This window comes from Panicum virgatum, chromosome 1K, assembly GCF_016808335.1.
Source record: "Panicum virgatum strain AP13 chromosome 1K, P.virgatum_v5, whole genome shotgun sequence".
Taxonomy (NCBI): Eukaryota; Viridiplantae; Streptophyta; class Magnoliopsida; order Poales; family Poaceae; genus Panicum; species Panicum virgatum.
In genome coordinates this window covers 1425814-1443877 of record NC_053136.1, presented here as the reverse complement: position 1 = coordinate 1443877, position 18064 = coordinate 1425814, and the positions used below count along the sequence as shown (strand labels likewise).

General features: G+C 45.0%; 2 protein-coding genes across 4 annotated transcripts; both read right to left on the bottom strand.

Annotated features, from left to right (window-relative positions):
* Positions 1-234: 234 nt before the first annotated feature.
* Positions 235-5710, bottom strand: LOC120699408 (glutamate receptor 3.1-like). Of its 3 annotated transcripts, XM_039983487.1 has the most exons (8): positions 5550-5706; positions 3923-4267; positions 2708-3820; positions 2472-2551; positions 2103-2380; positions 1696-1727; positions 1205-1611; positions 235-933 (listed from the first exon to the last, which is right to left on the bottom strand). In XM_039983487.1, the coding sequence occupies exons 2-8, from the start codon at positions 4185-4187 to the stop codon at positions 460-462; spliced, it is 2649 nt and encodes an 882-aa protein (XP_039839421.1). In that variant the 5' UTR covers positions 4188-4267; positions 5550-5706; the 3' UTR covers positions 235-459. The 3 variants fall into 3 exon arrangements, with proteins under 3 accessions (XP_039839421.1, XP_039839356.1, XP_039839482.1); XM_039983422.1 differs by having other exon boundaries at positions 2472-3820; positions 5550-5710; XM_039983548.1 differs by lacking the exon at positions 5550-5706 and having other exon boundaries at positions 2472-3812.
* Positions 5711-9426: 3716 nt separating this feature from the next.
* LOC120647645 lies at positions 9427-17778 on the bottom strand. Its single transcript, XM_039924521.1, has 5 exons — positions 17713-17778; positions 17375-17594; positions 17137-17207; positions 16960-17054; positions 9427-9873 (listed from the first exon to the last, which is right to left on the bottom strand). The coding sequence occupies exons 1-5, from the start codon at positions 17776-17778 to the stop codon at positions 9720-9722; spliced, it is 606 nt and encodes a 201-aa protein (XP_039780455.1). The 3' UTR covers positions 9427-9719.
* Positions 17779-18064: the final 286 nt, after the last annotated feature.

Genomic DNA, 18064 nt, shown 5'->3' with positions numbered 1-18064 from the left:
TTTCTTTATTTTCTAGATCCTGCTATTATATACTTGTCACTTGTCAGTGTCCACCTGTCACTGTCCATTTTCTGAGTGAAAACTTGAATTGTATGCTGACCTTTTCTCTGAACTTCAAACATTTGCAATCTGTTTTGATTTGAAGCATAAACATTGAAGGACATTCCTTGCAAAATCAATTCAAGGGTGGCCAGAAGATACGTTATAAAGCATGACAAGAGAAATCTGGAAGAATAGAAAAAATTGAAACAGGCATGTATTCGACTCATAATACTATCATCAACAAGGGTTGTCTCTATACAATTTTGCCGTTGCCAAACTCAGATGATTTTTCATCGCTAGGGTGCTAAAACCAACAGATACAATACGCTATGCAGCCTTTGGCTCTAATTTCCTATATAAGAACGTGTAGATTGGCCCGAAGATGATGTATCTCAGGTCCAAATGTATGCACAGGCATTAGCTCTCTATATTAACAACACCTCCATTTCTGGTTGGCCTCCCCGGCCTTTCTATGTCAACATTACTGGTAGGCGTTGTTGGCATCGAACTCCCTGAGAGGCGCAAGGACCGCTTTTGCTTTGGTGGTTCCCTGTCATCGACGAATGAGATGAATCTTTTGAGGCTGCACTTTGATTTTGATGACCCTGGCTCTGTGGAGATAGATTCAGGCGGTTCATGTCTCAGATACTGGCGTAGCATGATGCCGAAGTAAATGAGCAGTGCGAGGGCACATGCTGCACCACAAATGAGGAACAGGCCCATGAAGCTCTCAAGGCGGAGCTGGTTCGAGTCCACAAACTCGGTATTATCAGCTGAGCAATCGCCTGTTCTGAGCCACTTGTCATGGATCCGCTGCAGTTCCCCATTCTCCGACAATGTTAGGATTGCGGTGGACAGGTCTACTTGCAGAGGGGAATCCCTTGGAAATGCCTGAAAGAGTGAGTTTTTAAGATGCTAAGTTAGAATGAATGGAATAAAGTACGCTACACTTCAGATATTTGACTTCTGCTGCTAACAAGTGCAAGAAAGGCTCCATAATCTTAAGAGTGTGGCCATCAGCTATGTGAACAGTTGTTCAAATTCTCGCAGTTAATGCAAGGTTACTGTAGATAATCTTGTAAGGAATTATCAAATTTGTTTCTGTTTATATTCCTAGAGTAGAATATATGTTTCAAGAAAACATAAAGTTCAATGTACTTACAAAGCCCCATCCTCTACTGGTAAAATCTGAGCCAGCTACAGCAATCTTGCAGTTAGTTGACAAAAACAGCTCAACATAGGGCCGCTCATCGACAATGGCCATGACACCTCCTTTCTTTGGGCCTAGCTTGAGGTTTTCAGCATACTCTTCAGGAGAACCGAGAGCTTTTAACCTTGACCGTGAGATGTTGAGTTCCTTGACCATGTATTCTTCTGCAAAAGAACCAACTTGGAAACCAATAGTGTAATCACTATTTTTCAGGTCATCAAGTCCTCTTATAGAAGTATCGAGTTGTTGCACCGTTAGGATGGAAGTAAGACTTGCGGTATAGCTGGATTGAATGATCAAAACAACAAATAGCCATATGATCAGAACACCACGTCCTAAGGCGCTCATAGTGTTTTCTCCTGGTAACAGATAAAGATGGAGGTGACATGTCAGAACAGGTCGGTTGCACTTAAAGATAGAACAGGAAAGGCTAGTTTACTCACTATGTGCAAAAAATAGAGTCGAAAAGCTGAACCTGCAGAGAATAAAGCAGATCATAAGCACTCATTTCATAGGGAAAAAAATCAAGCCATCAGAGAAGCACAATACATGTCGATAAGTACTTTGACAGACAAAACTAACAAATAGAAGACAATACATCATAGTATCACGTGAAATAGATTATGCAAATGCAGACATCTTTTCTTTGACCAATCTAAAATTACAAGATTTAAGTTCCTTGTTAATTGCAAGTTGTTCCATGGGAACAGTGGAAATCTTAATATTTGTAAGTTTAAGGCTGCTAAATATGTGTACTATGTTGCATGGGAACAGTGGAAATCTTAATATTTGTAAGTGAAATGAACAGGTACATATAGTGAATGCAAAAAGGTGCAGCTCAGATCCTTACCAAACAATTGTTATTAATTGTTGCCGTGGTGAGCCACGGAAATCATCATTGATTCGATGCTCAAGAACCCAAATAACCGCACCCACAACAAGAAAAGACAACCCTGTAACACACCACATCCCCAATGTAAATGGCTGCAAGAATGCCCAGGAATTCGTTATATGCTTTTTGACCGGAGCCAAAATAACCAGGCCTGATTCAATAAAGGGCTGGGTGAAATCAAGAGTTTGAGTTCTGTTCATTGTAATTGCAATGTCCCCTATTGCTGCATCAAACTCCTGCAGGATAAGTTAACTCTGATCATTATCACATGATGAAATGTGCTGGAGGGAAAAAAAAACACCAAAAAAGTTGCATGTTCATACTTACATTGTCCACAACCTTCTGTATGAGTTGATCATAATGAGGATTTGCAGTACCAGTGCCAAAAGCTCGAAACCTGTATGTAACTGGATAAGGAAGCAAAGACAATGCTTGAGTGAAGACATCGATGCAATAGCCCGTCATTTTCCCAGTAGCGTTATCTAGGGTGACAAACTCTTTAAAGCTAAATCTGTTGGGGACACCAATTATCAACTCTTTGGCATTGGAAGGAAAGACCCAACCTCGAGGCTTCTGTGCAGTCTCTCCAGGCCAAATGACATCATAGAGATGTTGATTGGCAAGAGAAGTATTAGGAGGCTTCAAATATAGGTCTTCTGGAAGGACGGTCGACAGCAATCTTGTATAGTTAGACCAAAAACCAATGGTCCGCACGCCATTTCCGATTATACTTATGATGTCATAGGCAGGATGAATAAGTTCACCCTGAGCATTAAATTGCACTTGCCCAGACGCCCCAGTGAAGTTCGCCTGTCTAATCTTATCCAGTAATTTTTTTCCCATGTCAAAAACACTCATGGCTTCAAGGTGAAGACTTCCCCCAGTTTCATCACGCAATCTTGAGTCATTTTTAAAGGAAATCCTTCCACCATCATCAAAGAAGGAGTCCAGGGCCCGAGCTACTGCCCACACACTATCATAAACATAAAAACCATAAGCACTTAGGCGAAGATCACTGTGGTTGTATTTCTTGCTTAAGCTGTTCCACTTGGACATCAAATTACTCTTCATCTTTGACTTAGGGATGTGTGGACGTACAGTCAGAACACCTTGCATGTCATTTATAGTTTCAGCACGAACTGATGAATTAGCATCAAGATAAGAAGAAAGCCAATCAGTTGCAATCCATACATAGCCATTGCCCATCATGTTCAGTCCGTTTGCAAGTGCGAGAAGCTTGAGTCCGGGTTCCGCACCAGTATGGAGGATAATAACACGAGACTCCATATTACTAACGGTAACCAACAAATTTAGAAGATCACTTCTTTTAGCATTGGAGGGAAACCCAACCTTGTAGGAAATTTTGCAGCGCCTAGCAGTAAGTTCATCATCCAAAGCAGCAATGCCATTTCGACCATAATCATCATCAATGTATATGGCTGTCACTATCTTCCACTGGTAGTAATCAACAACTGCTGCAACGGCTGCCATTTCGTAGAGATCACTGGGCATAGTCCGTACAAAGAATGGGAACTGGATTGATGATAGAGTTGCATCGGATGCAAAGGACATCAAAGGGACTTGGAGCTCATTTGCGACATACGAAATGATATGAGCAATAGTAGAGCATTGTGGCCCAATGATTGCAATAGCATCAGTCTCCATGAACTGCAAAGCTGAAAAAAGGAATACTCATGGCCATGACCAGAATTCTAGAATACAAGCACACGCTATTAAAGAGTGCAAAATAAATGGTAGTGGTATTAAACATGGCCTACCTTCAACCATTCCGAGGAAACCATCATCGCAATTTGTATCCCTCATGTCAACTTGTAATGTTGTTCCATTTAGAACTGTCGGATCAGAGTTTATATCCTCCAAGGCCGCACGGATGGCAACTGCTGAAACACCTCCAGTGGTGGAGTTAAACCGAAGAATAGAACCAATACTCACAACTGAAGGCCTTGCAGCTAAGCTCTTGTGGATCTCATTAGGGAAGAGGAACAGGGAGACAAGCAACAACATGAGAAACACTATCTTCATTTTGGCTCAAATTGTTCAAAGGCTGCTATGAACTTATGCAGATGTTGGTAAATTATCAATGAGTTTGGAAAGTGGGACTCCTGTCAAAAGAGAAAAGACAGAGACACTGTTATTAGGATGAACATATAGAAATGTGCAAGAGAATCAACATATAGATATTACAAATTGAGAGAAAAATTATAAGAAAGGATGTCAACAAATGTACACATGACGGAAGAAAATATAGGAATAAAATGAACAGATGGATTGAAGAATCCAAAGAAAGCAACTTATACAGAACAAATAGTGATGATCATTTTGATATTAATAAAAGCATCCTTTAATCAAAAAAATTACTGACGATTGCAGTAATATATGATGAATGATAAAACTCATTATAGTATGGTACAAAATGTTCTGGGAGGCACCAATCATGATATATATATTTATCCTATTTCTAGAAAGAAGGGAAACCACAAAAATGATATCCCAACATTGGTGAAACATTCAACTAAAGGAAGCCTAAAGTGGGCCTTAGATTCTTCCGGCAAGCATCATCCAGAGCTAACTTTGCTCATATGGATCTATCCCAGAAACCAGATGCAATGTGGTCCATTAGTTAATAGCGATAGATAATCTTGTGGCTGTCCCAGTCACTCCACCTGACCTGTTCCAATTCGCACACCCTTTTGCTATGAACGAAAAGAACAAATGCTGGACATTCATACCTTGGCACAGTGTGCAAGGCATAAGAACCAACCAATCAAGGTGTCTATTCTATTCCTTGTGTGGAATAATCAGACAACAAGAAACAAACACACGTCCCATACTAGTGTTTTTTAAGTCAAACAAACAATTTTGGTATTGCTAGGCACGGTTGCCACGAGGTACACTCCACACTAGTGTGTTCCGACGCAACTGTCAAGGGTGCTTCCTGCAAAAGTGCAGCAAAGCCTCAATTATCAAGCAACCGAATGAACTAGACACGAGCTTCTTCAGCCACTCATGCGATTTGTGCTTCAACAGGATGGACCTAAGTGAAGCGTTGTAGCGAAATCTTTACTCCAACTACAATCAAAACCCCCCAAAAAACGCCAGGTGCTAATGTTGTCAGGAGTTACTAGTATTACTAGGAGCAGCTTGCCAAAAAGAAAAAAAAGAAAAAAAAAGAAACTGGGAGCAAGAAAGATGGACAGAGGAACTGCAGGAAACAACCAAAGAACACAACTTTGATCTGAATCACTGGAAACCCGAGGAATGAGCGGAAATGGCTGCCATTGGTAGCCGGGGACATGGGGATTTGCTCCGCTCCAGGAAAGAACTGGATGTCGGTTGGTTCTGACGCGGAAACAGCAGAGGAGGTAGAATTGCAAGGGGACTCACTGGTTCGCTGCGGTGCTCCCCCGGAAGAGGAAATCTTGGTCGTCGTCTCCGGGCCAGGCCGCTGCTTGACTCCTCGTCTCCTCCTCAGGAACCCGAGACCAGGCGGCGCTGGCCTTCCCTGGAGCTCATTTTCTCAGGATCATTTATTTTGGAGTCGGGCTGTTTATAGGAAGGGGAGAGGGACAGGCAGGGGACAGGGGAGGGAGATGGAGATGGCAGGTGGGGCCCACGGGACCAGATGACCTGGGTGGACACGGCGTGCCACGTCATCCGTGAGCCCTTCATCATTGCAGTGGGGTCCCTTCTGTTGAAGGAGCACCTGCTAAACTGTCTTTTTAACAGGGACAGGGTGCTATAATTTACCCGAGGCTGTTACTGTAATTTTGGATCTAGTGAGAAATTACCCGAACTATATTTTTTATCGATTGATATATCAAATATACTCCCTCCATTCCAACTGTACATAAAATAAAATAGAGAAGCACATATTTTGAACTTTACCGTAAGGGGGTTATTAAGGATGAAGAGATGGAGTTTCACGATCACATTCACCGTTTTTTTCTTGGGAAAATTTGTCTGTGACACATCCTCAAATAGTGATTTTGTGCACAACACACTCCATTCTTTGATTTTGTGCACAGCACACTGTGATTTTGTATTTTTGTCTCCAACACACCGCAGCATATAAAAGGTCTTATTTGCCCTTTCAAAAACTGGGCCCACTCGTCAGCTCTCTCCCTCTCCTCCTTCCGTTGGAGCTGCTGCTGCCCGCGCCACCGGGCTGCCCCGGCTCCAGGCGTCGTAGTGGCAGGCCGCCGCTCGCCAGCGTGGGCAGCACCCTGCCGCTGCAGGGTGTTGACCTGCTAGCAGGCAAGGGCCGCACCCAGCTGCGTAGAGGGCTAGCGCCGGCGCTACTAGCTGCACCGGCCGGGGATGCCTGCCCCGCGCCTAAGCGCAGGTGAGCGCACGCCCACACGCCGCTGCTGGCCTCCCTCGGGCGGCAACTGCGGGGAGGGTGAGATCCAGAGCTGTGCCGGCTCGCCTGCTCCAGCTCCGCCCGGCGGCCGGCGCGCGGGCCTCCCTGCTTCGCCACCGAGGCCGGCGTGCGCGCGAGCTCCAGCTCCGGCGGCCAGCGCGCGAGGGAGCAGAGGGGCGAGGAGCAGAGGAGGGGCGATGCGCTCGTGGCCATGCGCTCACCGGCGCCGTGGAAAGGGGCCCTGCAGGCCGAGGAGGACGAGGAGCTCGCGGGGCCCCTGCACGCCGCGCCGAGCTTTGCCGACACCCCGGGCGGCCGTCCACCACCGGCGAAGGGGAGGATGGAGGGGGGCGCCTTCCGTCCACTCGCTGCCCCGGCGAGCTCCAAGGCTGGCGTGCCTCGCGGGGAGAGGGATTAGAGGGGCGGCGCGGCCCTGCGGCTCGCTGGAGGCCGCCAGGGGCCTGCCTCGCCGAACGCCGTGCTCACCTTGCCTGGCTCGCCGCTCCTACCGAAGCCCCGCCCGCCACGCCTTGTTCAGAGGGGAAGGAGGAAGGAGGAGAGGGAGAAAGCTGACGAGTGGGCCCGGTTTTTGCAAGGGCAAAGAAGTCTTTTTATGTGATGCGGTGTGTTGGAAACAAAAACACAAAATCACAATGTGTTGTACATAAAATCAAAGAATAGAGTGTGCTGTGCACAAAATCACATTTTGAGGATGTGCCACAGACAAATTTCTTTTTTTTAAAGGAAACACATTCACCGTTCGCATGCTCAGTCACAGCAACGATGGGGTGACCCACGTTGTGCACCAGCGACGCGGACCAGGGCCGGCCGTGCGTCCACGTGTCACATGCTCAGTGGTGGATGGGCATTGTGCTCCGGGCCCCACCAACGCGCTAACTCGTTTGCAGCTCCACATGGTGTGCAGGCAGCTCCTCCTAGACACAAGTAGCTTACTGTAGCAGGCAGGCTGTGACTGGCACACGTAATCCCCGGATGCTCCAGAGGCATTCAGGCTTGGAGTGTGTGATTGGGCAAAGAAAGGAATGGAGATTCTCTTCTCTCTCTACTTTAGCACCAGATAATAGATATGTAATTTTCAAAAAAGAATAGATATTACTCTTTTTCGTTTATTCTTCGGTCACGTCAAGATGGTAAAGCAGATTCCCATGACATTGACTAAACTTTAGCCTCTATCACATCAAAGAGAATTTTACTATTTGTAAAAATTAGATAAAATCTAATTACAAAACTAATTACATAGATGGTGCTAATTCATGAGATGAATCTAATGAGGGCAAATAATCTATGATTAGTAGAAGGTTACTGTAACAAATTATGAATTAATTAATCTCACCGTAGCATCCCTTTGAAGTATGAGTTGATCTAGTCATTAGTCAACATGGATTAACCTGCAGTGCGAGGCAGTGTGTTAACACATCGATCGAGTATGAAAAGGACAGGTGCCAAATTGCATGGATATGACGAAAGGTAGCTACTAAATCTGCAGAGGCCATACGTGCGTGGGTCGACAAGGATTCGCAAGAAACCAACAGCTACGACGTAGGACGACAAATATAACGTGCAACACGAGTTGATGATGAGCAGTCTGCATCAAGCAAGAATATACGCCCGTTTCTCTCTTGCTGATCAGTCAACAGAAAATTATTTAATTAAGCATGTTATTTACATTTCTGCCTCACTCTACTCTACATGCTAATAAGCATATACTCTCCAATTCAAATGCCATCATTTCTTGGTCTGTATCACATAATTTTGGTAGGTGAAAGTGAAGTTATACAATTTAAAACATGATTTCCAGTTGCAACTTGCAATGCATCTCTTTTTTGGGAACAAGACATCAGGCGATTCTGCATTTTGCTGATCGATCTTGCGTTGCTTGAGCAACGAACTACATTGTTCGTATTCCATTATTTGGAAAAGGCGTTTTCATGAAGAATAAAGTTCACCGAACAAACTCCCTAGCGATCTTTGAGCTGGCCAAATCAGAGAATATGTCCTTGTTTTTCCCCTTTCGGAACAGGAAAAGACCAAATACGACGTACGCTGACACGTCACATGCATGCGAGATGCGAGTGGCATCAGATGCTGCCTGAAATTTCTGCGTGGCTTTACAAGCAACTAGCCAATAACATGTGAAGACTTCAGAGACAGAGAGAGATGTAAATATAATGTGAGGCTGGAAATCAAATGAAAATGTTTGGCATCTCATCACAAAGCTGGAAATCAAATGAAGACGCAACCAGCTGCTAGCTGGATCATACCAGCAGCCAAAAGTTGATCGTTTTCGGTCGTGCATCGGCTGACTTCCAGTTCCTCCAGTGTGAAGAGAGAATAAAGACATTTTAGGGAGGGGGGTGTCAAAGTGAGACTCACTTGTTGCAAGAAAAAAATTATTATTCTTCCAAGCTGTGATCGTGCAGCGCACCAGATTATTATGAATCGAAGTGCCTAGTAGTTAGGAAGAACAGATCTTGAAGACTATCACAGCAGTAGTAATCGGCTATATGGATAGCCTCTTTTTTTTTTGTTGGATAGCCTCATATAGTAATGCAATTTCATATGGATGATCCATCCTAACTTCACATATCGGAAAGTAATTTTCTGAAAAACACACACAAAATACTAGGCTGATATATCTTAAGTTCGATAAAGTCACAATGTCGATAACCTGATTGTCTACCACTAAAACGAATTAGCTGAAAATAAGGTTGACAGGTTTCACTGCGGAGAATCTCACCAGCTAAACTAAATTTGTGAAAAGAGTCACCGTATCGATAGACTGTCTAACTAAAAGTAAAAGAAAATAGCTGAAAAAAATAAGGCGGACAAGTTCCACCACAGAGAATCTCAGCAATTGAGCTAAAATCGTGGAAAGTTACGGCATAAGAAATCTCTAGATTGTGCATTGATATTATGTTTTACAATAAAGTTCAAAGATTATTACATCATGTTTATTATAAAAATTCAAAAACTCAACATCTTCATTCATCCTAACTTGAACTACATCCTCCACAAATAATCGGCATCTCAGAGTGAAATCGACCAAAACAACAGAAATCAATCATGGCGAGGATAAAAGGGTACCTTACGCCGGTGGGCAGCGATTTATCCAAGATCGAGCCGGCGTTGGGGGTAGCTTCAGCGGGGGAGGACCTCGTTTGGAGGACGATGAATCAGCGCGGATGGGCTCGAATCAGCAGCGAATGGCAGCATTTGAGCTCGGGCGTTCGGGCGGATGCGAGCAACTGGAGATGGAGGGCGTGTTGAGGAAAGGCAGGCTGAACGAGGACTTGGTCGCGGGATCCGGCGCCGTCGGCAGGTACTCTCCTGGGGGAGATGGCAACAGGAAGAAGGAGCGTCGACGAAGGAGCAACGGTGATGTAACACCCAGATGTTAATCACATGTAATTAGGGTTAATCATATATTTAACATGATGATTAGTACTAATATTAATATGTAAAGACATTCAATAAAGTTTGTTAGTACTTTAGCACATCAAATGACGAGTTCTTCAAAGTACAGTTTTTAAATGTTTAAATTATATATCAAATTGTAACAAACAGGTTTAAAAATAAATTTCAAATCATTGCTTAAATAGACTTTTGCCCAGAACCAATGTTATAGGTTTTCGAATGATGAACAACTTTCATGCTCAATTTTTTTTTTCGAGTTGCCACACAAAAGTGGGAGAAAAAGTTGAATTCCGAAGTGTATAGGATATTTTCAAATGCACTCAAGTTTCAAATTTTATTTTTCAAACCATTGTTCAAATGGAAATGTGCCTAAAGCGAAAGTTGTAGATCTCGAAATTTTAAGCAAGTTTAGTATTCAAAAGTTTTTTATTTAAGGCCATGAAAATGGAGAAAAGCTGAGTTTACAAATTGGACTTTGAAACTTTGAGTTATTTACAAAACTGCCATCACCACCATCTCCATCTCCATCTCTTCCTCCTCTATTTCTCGCCGTGACGGCGTCCGTGTGCCGGCGCGGCCACTGGCCGGCCACGCGCCGTGCCCCTGGCCAAACCCGCCCTGCACGCCCCTGGTTTCGTCCGAAACCGCTCCTTTCTGGCACCTCGCGCGGCTGCCACGCGCTCCTGCTGTCCTCCGCTCGCGCCATCGTCGTCTCGACGTCGGTGCTGAGCCACGCGTCGCCGCTAAAACCGTCCGTCGAAGCCAATTTCGTTTTCGCCTCTCCACTCTCGCCCTCACCCCGAGCCCGAGCTCCCCAGCCCACTGCTCACGCGCGCGAACGCCGCCGCCGCTCGGTCACCGCACGCCTGCGCGCCGCCCGCCGCCATGGCTACCGCCTCGACTCACCGTGGAGCACCCCTCCCCGACTCTCCTCGGCTCCAATCGACCCCGGGTACGGGATTCACTCGCCGCAGCGAAGCTCGCCGACCCCCTCCCTGTCGCCAGACCTGCCGGAGCGCCGCCGCCATCACCTCCCTGGCCGGCCGCCAGCCCTGCTCCGTGGAGCCTCCCCCTCCGGCCCTCTTCCTCCCAAACCGAGCCCGCATCGAGCTTCCTCGCGCGCCCACCATTGCTCCTCGGCCCGAGCCAGTGTCGAATCGGCCGCCGGAACCTCGCCGTCGCCACTCACCGCCGCCGGCCGCCTACTCCCGTGGAACCACCCCCTCCGGCCACCTCAGCTCGCGTCAAGACCACCGAAAGGTAGCCCTAGGTCTCCTCCACCTTCTCCACCTCAAGCCCCTAGCCGCCGGCGAGCCCCCTCGCCGGAATCCGGCCAGCAAGCGCCGCCCCTCCCCAGTTTTTGCGACCAGGGACCCCAGACAGCAATAGGGACAAATCCAGGGGGCTAAGTGCACATCTATAGACTCAGATGAATAGTACTGCGCAGGGTTCTTTTGTAATAAATTCGCTGAAACTTTGGAAAATCACAGTAAATCATAGAAAAATAAAAAAAAATGCAAACTAAAATTTGTTGGATTCCTTGTTCAAAGATCTACAACTTTCCTTACAGTTTGATCTTCAGTTTTTAAATAGTTTTTGCTCTAGTTTAAGTGGTTGCAAGATTTGAAAATGTATAGTAAATAGTAGAAAAATGGTAAAAATATAAAACTAGTTGGGTTAGTTTTGTTTTGACATGTAGAACTTAGGAAAAATATTTAACCTTCTGTTTGTTTAATGTTTCTATGATGTATTGATTTAATCATGAGTAATGCTTGTTTTAGCTTGTTTATTTAATATCTGCAGTTCTGAAAGTCAAAAAATTATGAAATTTATGTAGTAGCTCAATATTTGCATGTTTAGTTCACTGTAAAAAAACCAGAAGCTATGTGTATGTTTGTAAATCTATTTTTGTTTAGTTTGTCTTGTTGAGGCTAAAATAAATACTTTTTGTTATCAATAAATGTTGGCAAAATATTGTTGCATGCTTTATCAATAGCTCATCATGCTGGTAAATTTTACTAGATAATGTCCTCAAGTTATGTTTTTGCATTTGTTTAATTTCTAGCTATAGCTTTCACTATCCAAAAGTATTGCTAAGCAATTCTTTTCTGCATGATTCAATCCATCAAGTTATGTCATTTTCGGGTGAATCATGTTAACTTTTGTTGACTAGAAGGTTTGGCTAATTCCTGATTGGTGAATGCTTGCAATGGTCTAATTTAAGTTAATTTGTATGGCATGCTTGATGTGCTTTCCATCTCCTATGAGATGCTTGAGTAATGGTTAAGTTAAATAGCTCTAGGTGCTTATGCTAGTGGGTTGTACTTTTATGAATGCCTTGTGTGTTGCACTTCCATGCATTCATACATATGCATTGTTGTATCTCATTTAGGTACGCTAGATGTACAACGCATGGAAGTGAAGCACGTGTTGACGGAACTGAACCACAAGACGATGTTGGGTGGATGCATCCTGAAGAGAAAATGACCTGCTGGAGCAACCGAAGACCCAGCTCAAAGTCAGAAGGGCCCAAGGCCTTGTTAGTACTAACACTGACTCAGTGTTATCCCAGGCAAGCCCCAGAGCATAACCCCTAATTTCAGTATTCAATGTTTATTTAAATATTTGTGCACTTACATTTCTAGGAGTTGTATGGAACCCTAGTATGCATGTTTCTCCCTAGGTACCTATGAGTATCTATTAGTATGTGTAGGTCGTTAGTATTGCCATGCTTAATTAGGATTCAGTAAAAGTCGAGTGATTCTTGTCACTCGCGAGATATAGGACCTTGTTACTTCTGTCAAAGTTACTTGAGAATGAACCAATGAGGAAAGAGAAATGGAGACCAGGCGGAGATGAATTTGGTTATGGATATGAAAAGGGATGGAAAGTAGCCTCCGCCTGTGTCGATTGAGGACTGTACCGTTGTTGGCAGTGTTGACCGAGTTTGAACAGTACTAACCACATGCCGGAAGTAGGAGGTAGTCGAAACCGGTAAGCTAATTACCTAATTTGCAATGATACTTTGAACTGCGACCTACTACTCTGGGAGTGGTATGATGGCTTGTGATGGAATGTATGTCGTCTTCGGGTTCTCTGGGAGTTCACCGTGAGGGGCCCATTCACCCGGGTTTTGGAGGGGCCCATTCACCAGGGTTTTGGCAGGCGTGGTTCAAACGTCGGGGTAATGATGGAAACAGTTGACATATGTGGTCCAGCGTGGCTGCAAGTGTCTTGTGAGTTAGGTCCACCTTGCAAGGTTAAATCGGATCGATTCGTCGTCTCTCTCGGTTAAGAGAACCTTGGTCACTTTATCATATCATAGTAAATGTGTGAGATGAGAATGGAAAATGAGCATATGATTTGTGGTGGTGGTTTTCTGAAAAGATAATGCTATCAACCATGTGTGCTTAGCTGGTTAGGCAAATCTAGAGGTTAATTATTAAACTAAGCGAGGCTAAAATATTGAAAGTAAGGACACAGCACTAGTAGCCTTTTTAGCAAGATAAACTCCAGAGCCAAAAAGCTTTGCATGTCTAGCTAATGGGCTAAGTATACCCATAGCCGGATAAACCTTACTAAGTATTAGTATACTCAGGGTTTGCTGTCACTCTGTTTTCAGATAACTGCTGCTGGTTGGAGCTAACCAGGATTCACATCGTGGGCTCGATGTGACGTCCTCACGTCATCGTAGTTATCATTGTTTTTCTAAACTAAACTTCTATTTAATTTCCGCTGCTTTTTGAACTCTGATATTTTACATAAACTTGTTTGTAAAACTCCGCATTGTAAATTAACTTTGAGAACTTTTGTCTACTTGTAATCATCTGTGCTCGTCTTCGTGCGAGACTTCCAGTGTTTTTCGATCCTTAACCCGACAGATGACCGGATTACACCATTTTAAGTGCGTGGTAACTTGATTAACCATTAAGATGATAGTTAGCGCACTTAAGCCGGTTTAATTTAGACAGTTCTGTTACAGGTGATGTGAACAAAACCGATCTAATCTTTGAGCTGCAGAACAGAAACCACCATGGGTGAGGGGGTACCTCTGAAACGGCGGCCGACGCGGACGTCTTCAGGCTTCAGCTCGCCGGGGTGGCGCCGGAGCTGGCGGCGCAGAGCCTCACCGGGACAGAGCCCTCATCTGCAGCTGGCCAATGCAGCACGGGTACCAGAGGGTCGCCGGCGATGGATCTTCATGTTGTAGATCGCCAGCGCGGCAAGGGAGCCGGCGGCGCAAGGCCTTGTTGGGATGGAGCCCTCGTCTACATCTGGTCGGTGTGGCACAACTACCAAAGGGTTGCCGCGATGGGTCTTCAGGCTACAGCTCGCTGCGGCAGCACGGGAGCCGGCGGCGCAGTAGTGGAGCCGCGTGCCGGGCACCAGAGGTCGGCGTGTAGGCGGCGGCAGGGGGTGGCAGAGGGGGTCGCTGCGTAGATTGGCGATGCTGGGTGTGGAAGCGAGGTCCGGCAGAAAACTGAATCATGGTTCCGCGATCTATTAGAGCTGGCGAAGGCAAATAAAAATGGACGGACGAGGGGAACCGGCGATGAGGGGGTGGGAGAGGCGTGCTCGACGGAGATCGGGTTGGGGCCGGGGTACTGAATAATATTCAGTATCCAGGGTACAATATAGTACTACTGTGTGTGTCTACACACACTCATCATTTGACTCCCTCTACTTCTTGCTTGGACATGCGGAATGACAAGGACAACATATTGGAGAAGAAGCAGCTCATCCCTCTACTTCTTGCTTGGACATGCGGAATGACAAGGACAACATATTGGAGAAGAAGCAGCTCATGGCTACTAGAGAAAAAGTTGTTTCCTTCTTGCTGGTAGATGTCATAAGCGACAAAGGCGATTTCCACTGTCATTGATTTTGAACTGAGTTCTTTCATGTAATGCTGGATATATTCATGTACACTTTCATGTGATTATTGTATTGTTTGTTGTGGAAAGATACAATAGTTTGTACAGTTTCACAAAAGTTTGTCACAATACAGTAGAAATGCAACGGTCTTCTATTCTGTCTGTTAATTTGCAGGATCAAGATGCGGCTGCCAAATCCTGGCAGTGCTCCAAGATGCAGCCGGAAGCAAAAATGGCCCTGCAGGGGTCTAAAGTCTAAGGTGTCGGGCAACAACCAAAGCACGTCGCCTTTAACATCGCCAGGTGACGGCTCCTGGAAGCACAGCCCGTCACCTTTGCAAAACTCCAAGTGACGTGCGTTATCCTACGCCCATCACTTAAGAATCATAGATGACGGGCGTTGTGTTACGCCCGTCACCTGTATTTGACAAAGGTGACGGGCGGATACTTCATATGTAGGGCCCTGGTCACCATAAAAGGTGACGATACTCTATTGAAGACTGTCACATTGGTGACGGGCAAACACCCGTCACCTTTCAGTTCAAAATAGTGAACAGTAGAAGTGACGGGCACGATACCCGTCATCTCAGGAAGATGATGCCCATCACTATAGGGCTTTTCTTATATAGTGAGCGGCGCCAAAGCCATCATTCCATGGTACGCAAGCGGGCACGAGGAGTCAAGCGGCGCCTGCCTTCGTGAGGGGTGGACGAGCACCAGGAGGAGGAGGCACGATGGCAGCAGGCGGCCTAAGTCCTTGTGGAGGAGGCACGACAGCTGGCGGCGGCCTGGAAGGAGTCTCGCGAGTCGCGAGATCGACGAGGGGGGTGGCGGGCCGAAATGGAGAGGACCACACGGACTGGATGGAGGGCTAAAATACAAATAAATAAAAAAATGAGTAAAGTCCATCACCGGTCTCTAAATTTGTTCAGTTGTGTCATCTCGATCACTAAACTCGTAAATCGATCGTTTAGATCCTCAAACTTGTTCGGTTGTATCATCTCGGTCCCTAAACTTAGAAATCACCCATTTAGGTCCTCAAACTTGTTCAGTTGTGTCATTCCAGTCCCTAAACTTGGTTTTGAGTCTCATCTGGTCAAAACAGGGCGATCTAAAAACTCTATATTAAAAAATAATTTATAACTTTTTCATATGAACTCGAATGAAGATAAACTTTATATCAAAATTATAGCCCTCGACACGATCTACAACTTTGTGAAAAGTTTTTCATTTGAAGTGGTTTAGTGCCCTAAAATTTAATTTTAAATTTTTATATTTCAAAATATATAGACTTACTGCAATATTTTGGGACCCTAAATAGTTTTGATTCAGAAACTTTTCAACTACAAAGTTATAGATCGCGTCGTGGGCTACAATTGTGATATAAAGTTTGTGTTCATTCGAGTTTATATGAAAAAGTTATGAATTATTTTTTGATATAGAGTTTTTAGATCGTATTATTTTGACCTAGATGAGACTCAAATTTAAATTTAGGGACCAGGATGACACAACTGAACAAGTTTTAGGATCTAAACGGGTGATTTCTAAGTTTAGGGATCGAGACGACACAACTGAATAAATTTGAGGACCTAAACGGTCGATTTGCAAGTTTAGAGACTGGGATGACACAGCGGTACAAATTTAGAGACTGATGATGGATTTTACTCTAAAAAATTCTCCTCAATTTATATTCAATTACTAGTGACAATCTTACATCTTCTAGTGAATGGTTGGATCTGTTTTATACTGCAACACAACAACAACAACAACATAGTCTTTTTTCCCAAGCAAGTTGGGGTAGGCTAGAGATAATCTGTTTTATACTGCATACTACTAAAAAAATTCTCCTCAATTTATATTCAATTACTAGTACAATCTTACCTCTTCTAATGAATGGTTGGATCTGTTTTATACTGCATACTACTAAATAAATGGTAGTATTGTGCGCTGTAAAAGACTTCTAGCCCATTGACATTGTCTGCAAAGTCCCGCTTTCGTTCTTTCCCAGGCAGTGACCCAACAATGAACTCATAAGTCTACTAGAAGAAGACACAAATAACATCTTAATTCTTAGTTGCCCTAGAGCAGTACCGTTGCGAGCACACAACGATCAGGAGCAGTTTACCGCATCACGTGCGCGATACTTCGGTTCCCTGCCAGGAGCTCGGACTCGCGGCTTGAAACTGCGGTGATCCCACGGTATATGCAGTCGAAATGAACCTTCACAGTTGAGACGATAGCTATTAGTTTCAGTTAAGAAGGATGCATGGGTTTGCAAGTGTGCGGAAGTGGCAAGTTTTACCTGCACAGTTGAGCCTTTTTCAGCAGTTGGACCCTTCCCTTGAACAAGATCATAGTACTTCAGTCCATCAACTGCTACCAAAAGCTATCAGATCAGATTGCTCGGAGAACACAAAGTTGAGCTCGATTAGTCAATTTAGCAAGGTTCAGCAAGCCTATAGCTCTGCAAACATCTGCAGCACAGATGCAGAGACCATGAAATTGAACAAGAGCGCAAGGAAGCAGGCACACCGACGTACGTGCAGTGGCATAGTCCTCCGGTGGCACTACAATGCGTCCCCTCCTCGCGGCGAGCGAAAGCGGCGGCGGCAAGACGGCGGTCAAGAAACCGGTGGAGAGGAGCTGCACGGCAGCCCGCCACCGGGAGACGGCGCCGGGGAGGCAGCACGGGACGCAAGTCTCCCTCAAAGGATAAGGAGCAGACGAGGGGAACGGGTGGCGGTGGAAGCAGAGGCGAAGCTAGATTAGAATTAACTCTGGTGCACTCTCCATTGGATAGTAGGAAGCTACTATAATTTACATGATAAAATTTAGCTAATTAGTAGAAATTTTCCATTTCACCATGGTGCATGTGCACCAGGCAAAGAGAACGTAGCTTCGCCCCTGGGTGGAAGGTTCTAGAAGGCAGGACAGAGGAAGCCATGGGGGAGTGGAAGTCGAAGAGGGGAGGGGTGATGCGAGGGGTCGAAATGGCGCGCCAACAACTGCTACCTCATCATCATATCCATACAGGCAGCTCCTGGTGGATGGGTATCAGGAATATCCCATTCCCCACTTGTTTGTTTATTTTGAAACCAACATTTCCCATCATTTATACAAGTTTCCTTTTCATATTCCATTAATTTTATATTTTTATTTCTTCATTTTCTAGGTCCTGCTATTATATAGCTTCAAAATTTCAGTGTCCACTTGTCACTGTCCATTTCTGA